Source organism: Rhinoraja longicauda, chromosome 33 (genome assembly GCF_053455715.1).
Source record: "Rhinoraja longicauda isolate Sanriku21f chromosome 33, sRhiLon1.1, whole genome shotgun sequence".
Taxonomy (NCBI): Eukaryota; Metazoa; Chordata; class Chondrichthyes; order Rajiformes; family Arhynchobatidae; genus Rhinoraja; species Rhinoraja longicauda.
This window is the reverse complement of record NC_135985.1, coordinates 16620789-16634093: the sequence shown is the minus strand read 5'-3', so window position 1 is coordinate 16634093 and position 13305 is coordinate 16620789. Positions and strand designations below refer to the sequence as shown.

The window sequence follows — 13305 nt, the reverse complement described above, 5'->3', positions numbered from 1 at the left end:
TCATTCCTGATACCAGCTTTTTATCTCAGCCAATTTATTGAGATCACAACAGAGTTGAAATTCCCCTGGTGGGATTTGAATCACATCAGGATAAGTCTAATTTTGTTCTCTGCTACCACTCAACCGATGTAACCAAAGAGCTTTGCACTTCAAATTTTGTTTGAATATGCACTCATTAATGTGGGGTGGTCTAAATTAAAGGCCTACTCATAACATAGGTTGTGTAGGTCACAGATAGTTAAGAGCACAGAAGGATGTAACAAGTGGCGATGATAGAAGAAAACCTACTGATGATTTGAAAATGGGAGGGAGGGCAGGTTGTGGTCAGGAAACTGATTCTGCAATAGGATGTACATGGACCGAGTGTCTGGGTAAAATACAGGCAAATGGAGTTTAATCTGTGGAAGTGCGAGGTCATGGAAGAGAAATCAAAAGGCAGATTGTTATCTAAATGGAGAGACAAATTGAATTGAATAAATTTTATTAGCCAAATATGTATACATACAAGGAATTTGCCTCGGTGCTTTGCTCGCAAGTAACAGCACGATATACAGTAGCCAATTAAAATTAAAACATTATAATTGAAACATGTGAAGAATGAAATAAAATACCAGAGCAAAAGGAGGCTACAGACTTCTGGCTGTTGACTAGAGCTACTGGTCATGGAAAAAAGCTGCTTTTATGTCTGGCTATGGTGGCTTTGACAGTTGCCTTCCAGAGGGAAGTGCTTCAAAGAGTTTGTGGCCAGGGTGAGAGGGGTCAGAGATGATCTTACCCGCTCGCTTCCTGGCCCTTGCAGTGTAGTTTGTCATGGTATGGAGGGATCTAGTTATTCTAGCGCATGAATCACAAACAGCCAGCAAATACAAGAGGTAGTTAGGACAGCAAATGGCATTTTTACTTCCATTGCACAAGGGCTGGTGTTTAAAAATAGAGAGGGGTTGTTCTAATTGTACAGGATTAGTGAGACCGGACCTGGAATACTGTGCATAGGTTTGATCCTCTTCCCAAAAAGACATGGGGACATGGGAGACAGTGCAAAGGAGCTTCACCACGGCAATGTTTGGGATGAGAGGCTTGTCCTCACAAGATAGACTAAATAGTTGGTTATGTATTACTTGCAGTTTCGCAGAATGAGGGATGACCTTATTCAAAGATACATGACCCTAAAGGGGCTTCTCTGTATAGATGCTGGGATGTGTACACCAGTGGAGAGACTCAAACAAGAGGACACAACTGCAAGATAAGGGGCCGGACATTTAAAACTGAGACATGTTGACATTTCTTTTCTCAGATGGTGGTGAACTTCTGGAGTCCGCTGTCCCATCGAGTGGGACATTAGAAGGATCATTAGAAGTGTTTGAAGTGGAGGTGGTTTATTATTTGATAGAGCAAGGAATGTAAGAAAGTAGAGGAATAGCACAGAGGAATTGAGGCTAGCATAGGTCAGCTATGATATTAAACATTGGGGCAGGCTTGATGGCTTACTCCTGCCTCTATTTCACAGTTTTCTAGTGCAATGGGTATCCCGAAAGGCATTTCACAAGATACCACATCAAAGCTCCTATCACCAGATAGGAGCTCATGGTATGAAGGGTCATCACATACAAGAGCATCAGAATAAAAACACAATTTTCCGTCTCAGGCTGCAACTAGTGGAGCGTTCCTGAGATCAGATCTTGGCCCTCAATTCTTTGAAGTTGTCATTACTGACCTGCAAGTTGGACAGAGTGCAAGATATTCAAAATATGTGGGAGGGCATGTTGCAATGAGAATATTACAATCCTGCAACAGTACTTGGATAAGTTGAGCTGTGGGTGAATTCTTGGCAAATGGAATTCAGTTTGGGAAAATGTGAGGTTATGCATTTTGAGATTTGAGATAATAGTCTGTCTTTAGATTCCTCTTAAGAGCAAACTATCTCAATTAGAATGACTGCAGAGAGCAGAGGGATCTAGGCATTCTTGTGCATGAATCACTAATCTTGTGCAGACAAATACTGCAAGTGGTTAAGGCAAATTACCTACTGGCCTTTTTTGTTTTTGCAAGATGTTTAAAAAGGAATATTGTTGTAATTGTACAGGGTACTGATCAGGCAAACAGTGCAGTTTAGTCCCCTTATTGAAGGGAGAGAATTTCAAATGGGGGGACATAGTCACTAGGTGAGGGAGCAGTCATTTAAACTCAAGATGCACAGGAACTTGCAGAGGATGATGAGTCTCTGGAATTCACTTTCCTGCAGGGTTGTGGAGGCGAGATCATTAGGTGTGTTGGAAAACAAAATCGTTCATTTTTAAAAAAAGATCAGGTATTGAGGATTACAAGGAATAAGCGCAGCAGAAAAAATGAGGCCTGGAACAGACCAGCCTTGATGCTGAATGACAGGACAGGCTCGAGGGGCCAAGTGGCCAATGTCCACTCCTAGATTCTGATGTTCTTCTGTTCCAAGACCATAGCAACTCCATGCGAGGGAAATCCAGCGAGTCCCAATCCCTTTGCTCCAAAGATTATTTCCTTTCAGACACCTATCTAACTCCATTTTGAACTATAAAGTTGAATCAGCTTCTACAAACAGCACTAGTATTTGTATTTCAACTACCCAATGTATTCTTTCCCCTCATCACTTTTTGTATGACAAAAAGGCATGATTGTGTGTTGAAGATTAAACACAAAGGATTAATTCTCAACAGGAGGAGTGGCCTAACAGAGTGCTTCAAGGATAGGAAAGAATCCAATCAAGTGGATGTGAAGATGTTTCTATTTGCAGAGGGGACCAGAACAAAAGGCACTAATAATAAAAATCGCTAATAAACCATTTTCAGGGAATCTTTTTTACAGAGGGGAGAGAAGGTGAAATTTGTTGAACAAAACACAGCTTAACAGAGCTCGGGGGAAATTGGATAAATACCCAAGAAAGAAAAGTATACACTGATGTGAATAAGACAAGGAGCACTGAGAGGTTTGTGTGGAGTGTCAATATTAGCACAAACCCATTTTGTTAAATGAATGGCCTGTCTGTGCTGTAAATACTGACCAAAAGTGGCTGGTGGCTAGATTGAATAGGATACAGAATATATTAGCAACGATGGACAAAGCAGTCTGTTTGGATCACAGTATTAATGTTTTATTCTTTGCCCTGAAATGTCATCCACGCACCTCGTAACTTTTAAGTTTTGCTTTCAGGCTCTCCAGCATCTTCGAATTGTCTTGTTGCTCTCGTTCTCTTGCCATCAACAGATTTTTCAGTTGCTGTTTCTGTTAGATTGGACAGAGCACAATACTTTAAATTAAACAATTCCACAAGCACTCTGATTCAGTGCCTGATTTTACTGACGGCATTGGTGCATAACGTTCTTGCGTAAAAACAAATGTTGCAGGGATAAATTGATGACCAACTCAAAGCTGCGACTTGTAAACATCGAAAACAGGAGCAGGAGGCCATTCAGACCGTAGACTCTGCTGCGCTATTTCACGGGATCATGGCTGTCCTCCACCTCGATATCATACCCACTCCTTCCCTCCTCCCTGATACCTTTGCTGAGCAGAACCAGTTAGGGGTTTGGGAGCAGAAGACTGGAGGTCTCTTAAGCATGTTCCTCACCTAACCTTAAGCTCATAATCCATCTTGATATAGCAGTCCATGGCAGAACAAAAATGTATTGATCTTAGCTTCGTAATTTTCAATGGACCCCCACTACACAAACCCTCTTGCAAATGAAAGGGGGGGGGAGGGGGTGGCAAGGGAGGCAGCAGGGAACAGATCAGGGAGAAAGAGTTCAGGATGTTGTGTATGACAAAATGTTAACACACCACGCTGATGTTACTTGGCAAACGTTTAGGTGCAGCATTGGTGCCAATCTAATATTTCAGCGAAGATTTTTCAAATGTGTTTAAGGGTTTTTAACATTTTAAATCTCAATTTACACCACAATCTTGTGACTAACACAGTAGATTATATTGATTTACCCCCATCAAGAAAGGAGCTAAATAAATAAATGCTGTGATAGAACAGGGTTCCTCATTTCAGAAAATGCTTTGCAATGTATAAAGTGTGATATCCAATCAATATATTGATCAATTTCAATTGCTGCATTACTGGACTGAACCACAAAACTGCACTGATTGATGAATATTCTATATAACTTGGAGAATCAGGCAGCATGATGGGCAATTCAGCCTGAAAATGAGAAATCCAGGAAGAAATATGAGGAAAAAAATCCAGGGCACAACTTTAAATTAAACTATGGGAAGGTTAATTTAATTTAATTTAATGTTGCCAGGAACGTTTAAGTCACACACTGGTACAGAGACTTCAGTACAGCAGTGGAAGTAAATGCCAGAGCGATTCAAGAATTAGTCATTATAAATATAGAAAAATTTGCAGGCCACGCTAAATGGGCAGCATGGACACAATAAGGAGAATGGATTAAGTTCAAAGGAGGAATACATGATCCTGCAGAATGGCTGTTTAATTGGCAAATAATATCGGTTGGTAGGAACATTTTGGCGCAAAGAGTAAAAGGCAACCAGGTGAAAATAACCTCTGTTTTTAAAAGCAGACGAAGCTCTGAGGATTAATCGTACGGAGCACAATTTCCATTTCGTATCTCTGTCTGCTTTGCAACCAAATATCGAGGAGTTGGCGGCCTTGCTGGAAACTGACTTCGAGAGCTCCACTGCGGGAGCCTGCGGACTTTAACATTGCGGAGCTCGCAGTCTCTGGTCAGAGACCGACTTTGCGAACTCCAAGCCGCAGGAGCTTCGACCGCCCTAACGCAGGGGCTTCGATCGCCCCGATGCGGGAGCTTCTATGCCAGCTGCGGGAGCTTCGATCACCCTGACGGATGGTTCGACTGCACCGCCCGCGGGAGAAAAATGAGGGAAGAAGTTTAGACTTTATTGCCTTCCATCACAGTGAGGAATGTGGGGAATCTGCAGTGGTGGATGTTTATGTTAACTTTTAGGTAGTCGTGTGTCCTGTTGCTTTTTTAGTATGGCTGTATGGGTAATTCGCATATCACAGTACAGTTGGTACACGTGACAATAAAAGACCTTTGAAACCATAGAAATAAATTTATCAGAATGATACCAAAATAGTCTAGAATGCCAGAAAAGATTGGATTTCCACTCCCTGAAAAAGAAGGAAAATTATCTGACTGGAGGCTTTAAGGTTGAGAGAATTTGAAAGACTGGACATTTCGGACAGGAAGTTGAAACAAAGCAACATCAATGAAACATCGAGACAAGACAATCAACGAATCCTACAGGGGTTTCAAGGGGAATTTCTTAATCCAGATATTCTCTGAACATAAAATTCAGGACCATAAGAAGCAGTTCAGACAAACAGCACAGATGCATTGAAACTGAATAAATGCAGTAGAAAGAAAGGAACATATAAAATGCAGCTGTGGAAATTGAAATAAAAACAGAAAAGGCTTAAAAAGACTGAGTCAGGCAGCATTTGTGGAAAGACAGTCATCTTTTGAGATTAATGACCATTCATCAAAAAGAAAGGAACAGAAGATTACGGAACACTTAAATTAGAGTGGTAGGAAGCTTGGAACCCGAGCGGCTGGTCAGCAAATGGAGGAAGTGATGTGAAGGTAGTGTTTATGACAACTGAAAGGAAAGACATGCAGGGAGAGGTGATGATCATGGTGAGACTGATGGGCACTTGCAAGGAAGCAAGGCAAGGAGTATTATAGGTAAAGCAGATGAGTTTAAAGCCTGGATTAGTGCTTGGAACTATGATATCGAGCCATTACAGACACTTGGTTGCGAGGGACAACGTTACAGGGTTTTGCTGTTTCAGATGTGATTTGAGAGGGAGATAAAAAAAGGTAGAGAGGTTGCATTACAATCAGGGAGAATATCACAGCTGCACATACTGGAGGAAACATCCACTGAGGTAATATGGGCAGAGCTCAAAAGAAAGCAAGCTGCAATCACTCTGATGTGATTATATTACAGACCTTCTAATTGCATCAGGAGATAAGAAAACAAATTATGGGAAGTGCAAAAGCAACAGGATTGTCACAGTGGATAACTTTAACTTCCAAAATATTGATTGGGACTTCCTCAGTGCACGAGGCTTCGTTATGGGTATCCAAGAGGGTTTCATTAAATAATACGTAGACAGTCCAACTCGAGGAGGGACCATACTGGACTTGGTATTCAAATCAAGTTTGGCCATGAGATGGTGTTTCAGTGGAATAAAGGTCTTAAGTTTTAATATTGTTTTAAATAGGAATGTCTGGATTTTGGGGAAAGGCACAAAATGGAAGCAAGGCAGATTACAACATCATTAAGCAGGAATTAGAGAGAGTAATTTGGAAGCAGCTATCATTGGGCAAGTCCTCATCTGACATGTGGAAGTCATTTAAAGACCAACTAATCAAAGTTCAGGACTGGCATGTTCAAATAAGGAGGAGGGACAATAATAGCAAGGTGAGGGAACCTTGGATGACAAGAGACGTTGTAAATTTGGTCACACAAGAAAAAGTAAATGCAAGGTAGACAGAAACGTAACTCAACGCGACAGGCAGCATCTCTGGAGAGAAGGGATGGGTGACGTTTCGGGTCGAGATCCTTCTTCAGTCTGAAGAAGAATCTCGACCCGAAAAGTCACCCATTCTTTCTCTCCAGAGATGCAGCCTGTCCTGCTGAATTACTCCAACTTTTTGTATCTACCTTCGATTTAAACCAGCATCTGCAGTTCTTTCCTACATAAAGTAAATGCAAGGTTTGGTAAGATTAAAATCAGACACGGCTTTTGAGGAATATAATGAAAGCAGGAAAGAACTCAAGTAGGGAATTAGGAGGTCCTGAAGATACCATGAAATGTCATTGGCAAATCAGATTATAGAGACAATGCCAAGGTACTCTCTACATTAAGCAAAAGAGAGCAACTAGGCAGAGGCTAGGAACCACTCAAGGATAAAGGAAGGAATTTAAGCCTTAAATCAGAGGATGTAGGCAAGGTGCTAAATGGGTGCTTTTGCATCAATATTCACCAAGGCAAAGGACATGGGGATAGCAAGATTATTGTGGGGTGTTATAATATGCACGGGCATTTTGAGATCGAGAAGGTGGTGCTGGGTATTTTGAAGAGATTTAAGATGGACAAGACCGCAGGGCTTGATGGAATCTATTCCAGATTATTGAGAGGGGAGATTGTTGGGGCCTTGTAGATCTTTGTATCCTCACTAGCCACAGTCGAGGTCTCAGAGGACTAGAGAGTAGCCAACATCATTCCTTTGTTAAAGGAAAATGAGAATAATCCAGGAAATTATAGACCGATGAGCCTCATGTCAATGGCAGGGAACTAATGGATTGGATTCTTCTGAATAGGATTTACTTGTATGTGGAATAGAATGGGCTAATTAGGGACAGACAGCATGGCTTTGTCTGGGGCAGGTCATGTTTTACAAACTTGATTGAGATTTTATTTTTGAGGTGATGAAGGTGATTGAAGAGTGCAGGGCAGTGCTTGTCGAAGAATTGCTTTAAACAGCCTCCCTCTGGTCCCCTTACTGCAGTGACAATTACACCTCAAAATGTACTTAATTTACATCAAGCCGTTTGAAACATTGAGGGTTTGAAAGGAACAATAGAAATGTCAGTCTTGCTTCTTTACGTCTAATGACTGTAAAAGAATCTTGCAAGAAAAATAATCTTTAGCAATTTAAAGCAGCATGATGCTGAGCAGTAAAAATGACTCCAGGGACCCAAGTTTAATCGTGACCTTGGGTGATATCTGTGCAGTTTAACATTGTGACTAGGTGAGTTTCTCCCTGCATCACTGGGACCTAGAAAGTTATTTGGTCCCTGTATATTTGAACCCCATAATGTGGGTTAATGCCAGGAGGAGTTAAAATGGTGCTGATGGGCATGTGTGAAGAATAGTTGCAGGGATTCAGGGAAATTAGGACAAGAATGGGAGTAATGGATTACTCCTACGGAAACCAGCATGGCTCCAATCTGTATCATTGCACGTTTAAAAATCTCTTACTTGTCAGCAAAGTTGTCCATAATTTAACACCATGTGGCACCAATTTAATATATGATTGAGGGGTTGACAGCAGTAAAACTGAGGAACTATAATTTGACAAGGCGAATTTTAGAAAGCTGCACAAGATTAGATATAGAGGAAATCATGGGTTTCACCAGCCTTCAGTCCTGGGAAACATTGAATTTTAAGGAGAGGCAGAGGGTATCGAGATTTCAAAAGAATGACAGGTGGGAGAAATAAATGCATCCTGGATTCCTTCATCACGTACCAACGCTAGCCTAAATTCACGTGTTTAAATGTTAAAAACTCACCTCATTTTGAAGCTCTCCCACTGACTTGCACTCCTGTATAATGGGAACAACAACATTTACCAAAAGTCACAAAGCATTTCACAGAGACCACCCTATCATCTCAGCTATTTGATCACATGTGACATTTCTGGCTGCACTGACAGTAACAGTAACTACAAAATTTCCAACTAACTAAGTGTTCAATCCCTCACTAAGTCTCTGAAAACCCAAGGACCATAATGCCCAAGATTGCCAAAGATGAAAAGAATTTGAGGAACATTAAAAGGAGCAGGTGGGCGATGCCAAGATTAAATTCTGAAAGCCCACAGATTTGAGAAAGGAGAGGGATCCACACTCTAGTCTGAGGAAAGTCAACGGTTAACGTTGGAAAATAGCTCAGAGATAGAAGAGGAGGTAATGAAATGAATGAGCTGGTCAGCATGTTCTGTTTGAAGATAAGAGAATAAATGACCAGGGAAGGAAAGTACAAGAAAGAAGAACATGAATACACAGCAAGAGACACAGCAAGATAGGAATACACATAAATGTCACGCTGATAAAAAAAATCCAAGTCACAATTATTAATCTTTAGCATAAACACTCTTTGGATTTCAGAAAAATTGAGCAAATGGCACCAACATGACTCATCGTGATGGCACGAAAACAAACAAATCTGCATCATTGGATTGCAACATAATCACTCTGCCATTCCAATATCAGTGGCGGAGTTATTTTTTTTACAAAAAAAGCACTGCCTGATCTTAAAATTGCTAACCATCGCTTGGTCATTTCAGTAAATTATAGTAAAATTCTTTACATACAATTACATATATGGCAAAATGTTCTGAAGATTACTCTCATTACTTTAATATCATTTTAATGTATTGGACTTGCAAATGACATTTAGCAAATTGGATACAAGGCACTTTGCATGTGGGAGTGGATGAAGAAACTAGTTAAAAGGAAATAATTGTCATATTTGCATTAGAGAGCATTAATCGGTTTGGATAGAATTAAAATGCTTTTATTTTCAATGACAGTAAGTCAATGTGTTAAGTGGAAATTAGACGAATCATTACTTTTAAATAAGGCACCCCCAGAATTTATATAAATAAATGTGAATGTGGGCATGAATAATGAGCCAGTCATTTTATTTTCAATGATTCTGCTGCAGAAAAAATTGAGGATTACATTTTTACACAGTTACCCGATTGCTATACCACTAACCTAGAACCCGAAACATGCACTCCCTCTATTAGCAGTGTTTCACAATTGCAGCGTGGACCATCTACAAAATGCAGCATATTTACTTGCTTAGTCTCTATCACAGTACTTGCCAAGCCTAGAACTCAGACAACCGGTCAAGAACAGCAGGAGAACAGGACTGACAACAGATGCAAGTTTCCATCCAGGTCACACACTGTCCTGAAATACGTCAATATCCAGGGACTACCAGTGCAACAACAGTGAGAGCAATGGGATAAGCTAAATACACACTCCCAACGGATGGTTAGGGAGGGGCAGTAAATGGGACCTTGCCAGCCATAAATACATCTGAAATAAATCAATATAGAAGCAAACGTAATGCCCAGTAATTAGCATTATATTCCACTTTCTGTGTGCCCAACCATCCTAAGGGACATATCACCTTTAGCCAAAAACAAAGTGCTGGAGGAACTCAACATGTCAGGCAGCATCTGTAGAGGGAACAGCCCAATGATATTTCGAGTGGAGTTCCTTCTTCAGACTGGCAGATGCTGTCTGACCCATTGGGTTCCTCCAGCATTTTGTTTCATGCTCAAGATTCCAACATCTAGTTTCTTGAGATAGAAATTTATCTTGAGCGTCGCAGCTTTTACAGATATTCAATAATTCTTTGGAGTTTTGGTAATCTTTGAACACAGAGCCACAGACATAATTGAAGTCATGGAGTCTGAATTCCAAAAACAAGTAGCAGATATGAGAAATGGGCCTGTTATCTCTGCCATCATTAATACAGCTGTTTCTCCTCATCAATGACTCTACCTTGCCTCTTCTCTCCTGTGACTGAAAGCCAAGACCCATGACTTTTCCATCTCGAGGACATTTATCCCCAAGCACTATTCAGTTTGCACTGGTTTTTACTTCCACGCTGCCATCCCAATACTCCACTCTCCATCAACCTGATATCATCCAAAACTCTTTGCCCATATCCTAATACACACCACCCACCACACCATGCTCACTGATCCACTGGCTCCTGAAAGAACAAATCTCCAAGTTAAAAATTTACATGCTTCTTTCATCATAATAACTCGTAATTTCCTCACTCCTCAAATCTCAATCCCCTTAATCTGTTTGCTCCTCCTCCGATGTCTGTACCTTCAGCTGCCAATGCTCTTTGTTCCACAATTCCCTCTCCCAACTTCTTTGCCATTACCAATTCTTCAAGATGCTCTTGCGAAACGACCCCTTTCACCAAGCTTTTTTTACCAACTGCCCTGATTTCCCTGTGATCCGATGTCAAGCTTTGTTTAACAATGCTCCTGTGAAACAGCCGCGGATTTTTTTTCCTTGTTGAAGGGTCCAGTTATATGCAGATTGTTACTGACGTACCTGGCTCAGTTGTTTTTGAAGTCCATTCACTCTCTCCAGGAAGGCCTTCTGCTCATGACTGAGCTTTTTCAACTTTCCTTTGAAATCCTCATTTTCAATCTGAAGTTCCTAAAGACACAAACTAAATTTACTCACAGTGTGGTTGCGGGAAGTATTCAAAAGCCTATAAACACATTTGAACTCTAAAAAGGCACAACATAAACGAGTCCTATTTTTCTACATCGATCTCAACTAGAATTACCACAGGTATGAATACTTGCAGGAAGAGATTTGCAATGAATGCAAGATTCTTCACTCATCCAGACTGAACTGCTGAGTTTTTTCCCAGCATTTTTCCTTAATCCAAAGATCATTACTGTAGTTGTTTGCATGCTTTCTAACAGCATTCAATTGTAGTGGTGTAAAGCAATTTTGAATTTGTAAATGAATTGCTATCGAAACTTTGAATAGCTTAATGTGCAGTGCTTGTCAATGAAAAGGGCAGCAAGTGGTGCCGGGGTGGTGCTGCTGTTTTGCAGCTCCAAGGATCCAGGTTCAACTTTGATATAGGATAATGTTGATGCAGAGTCAGCACATTTTTCCCATGACGACATCAGTTTCCACTGGGTGCTCAAAAATGTGCTGGCAAGTTCATTGTCCGCAATAAGTTATTTAATTAAAGCACGTTCTCTCTTCCAGCAAACTGGTGTCACTGTTGTCTCTCCGACAGCACTGAGGCCCGAGGTACACTCAGTCAGCTATGTTGCAGGCAACGTCTCTCACATGGCCAGCGGTAAATTTCTGAAATAGACACTGTATTCTGATCTCTGTCGCGGTAGGAGAATATAGGCAGTGTAACAAATTCAAGAGAAGGAATGGGTGACGTTTCCAGTCTGAAGAAGCGTCTCGTCCCGAAACATCACCCATTCCTTCTCTCCAGAGATGCTGCCTGTCCGGCTGAGTTACTCCAGCATTTTACATCTCGCATCTGTAATACCTTCCTTCACGTCACAGATTCAAGGATGTGCTCAAAGTTTCCTTGATGAAGGATAACATTTCCATTACGTTCTGGAAGCCTCCGCTCATGTCAATAAAAGGTGGTGAAGGAGCATTTGGAATGCTATGGGAGCCTCTAGGTTGTACATCTGCAGCACGTTAAGTGGTGGGATGAGTGGGCCATCTCTCAAATTACGCAGCAATCTGCCCTGTCTTTGGATGTATCTGGGGTTCCCTCTTTAGCCACATCAGCCATCTGAACTCCAAAATTGAAGTGGTAGAGGTAAATAACAGGAGTCAAAGGGAAAATGCTGGACATGAGAAGATAAGCTGCAAAGGAGGAGGGGGGGAATGACACTGGGGATTACTCTACTCGGAGATGCCATGGATCTGATGGGGTCATATGTTGTAGAACGTAGATCCGAGAGATCGTTTCTGTTGTACACCTGGTTTAGAAGATGTCATCTCTTAAGCCAACATAAATATAGCCATTTAGAATCTGGTGAAAATCTAACAGTTCCTTTTTATCATGGGCCTTGTATGTTTATAGCAAGGTAGCAAGATGTAGGTTTTGAGTCCATGTCTTGCTCACAGAGCCTTGCGGATATGATCTAGGTGGGCACTCCTGGTTTCATGCTGAGGAAGTACTGCACAGTTGGAACTACCATCTCTTTTCATCTAGACAGTAAGGAGTGTAAGGAGTTTAGGAGTTTGTACGTAAGGAGTTTGTAAGGAGTTTGTACGTTCTCCCCGTGACCTGCGTGGGTTTTCTCCGAGATCTTCGGTTTCCTCCCACACTCCAAAGACGTGCAGGTATGTAGGTTAATTGGCTGGGAAAATGTAAAAATTGTCCCTAGTGGGTGTAGGATAGTGTTAAAGTACGGTGATCGCTGGGCGGCACGGACTTGGAGGGCCGAAAAGGCCTGTTTCCGGCTGTATATATATGATATGATATGATAAGCCAAGACTAAAGCCTAGCCAGAGCTCTCTCTGCCATTCTTGACGTTATTAGACCCTGGACTAGCATCTTTTTTAATGGGGGAGAAAAAAAAATCCCACTCACATTGCAGTTTGTGGAAGCTTGCTAAACATTATTTGGTTACCAAATTGTACAGTGAAGTAACTACACTTCATTGGTTGCAAAGCACTTTGGACCATCCCAAGGTTGAGAGAGTGCTAAGATCTTTCAATATCAGAGTGAATACCTTTCATGTTGCTGTGTAGGGAAGCATTATCCAGGCTTAGTTCTATCGATATTGGTGTTGTTAGACTTTGCAACAAAGATAAATTGTGCTTAATATCACATTTCATTAATAGAGCAGCAGGGTTGAAGCAGTCTGTCCAATCGTGCTTAACTAACACATTTGTTACTCAGATCTGCAATTACAATGACAGAGATTGGAAACAAATTCAAGTGCAGGAAATTAAAATAAT

At 41.2% G+C, this 13305-nt stretch overlaps 1 protein-coding gene across 1 annotated transcript in view; it reads right to left on the bottom strand.

Annotated features, from left to right (window-relative positions):
• LOC144608977 (uveal autoantigen with coiled-coil domains and ankyrin repeats protein-like) overlaps positions 1 to 13305 on the bottom strand; it is a 127323-nt gene that overhangs the window by 16091 nt on the left and 97927 nt on the right. Inside the window, exons 11-13 of the mRNA XM_078427259.1 lie at positions 10897 to 11004; positions 8323 to 8355; positions 3157 to 3255 (exon numbers count right to left, since the gene is read on the bottom strand). Of these exons, the coding sequence (XP_078283385.1) occupies positions 3157 to 3255; positions 8323 to 8355; positions 10897 to 11004 (240 nt within the window). The remainder of the gene's footprint in view (positions 1 to 3156; positions 3256 to 8322; positions 8356 to 10896; positions 11005 to 13305) is intronic.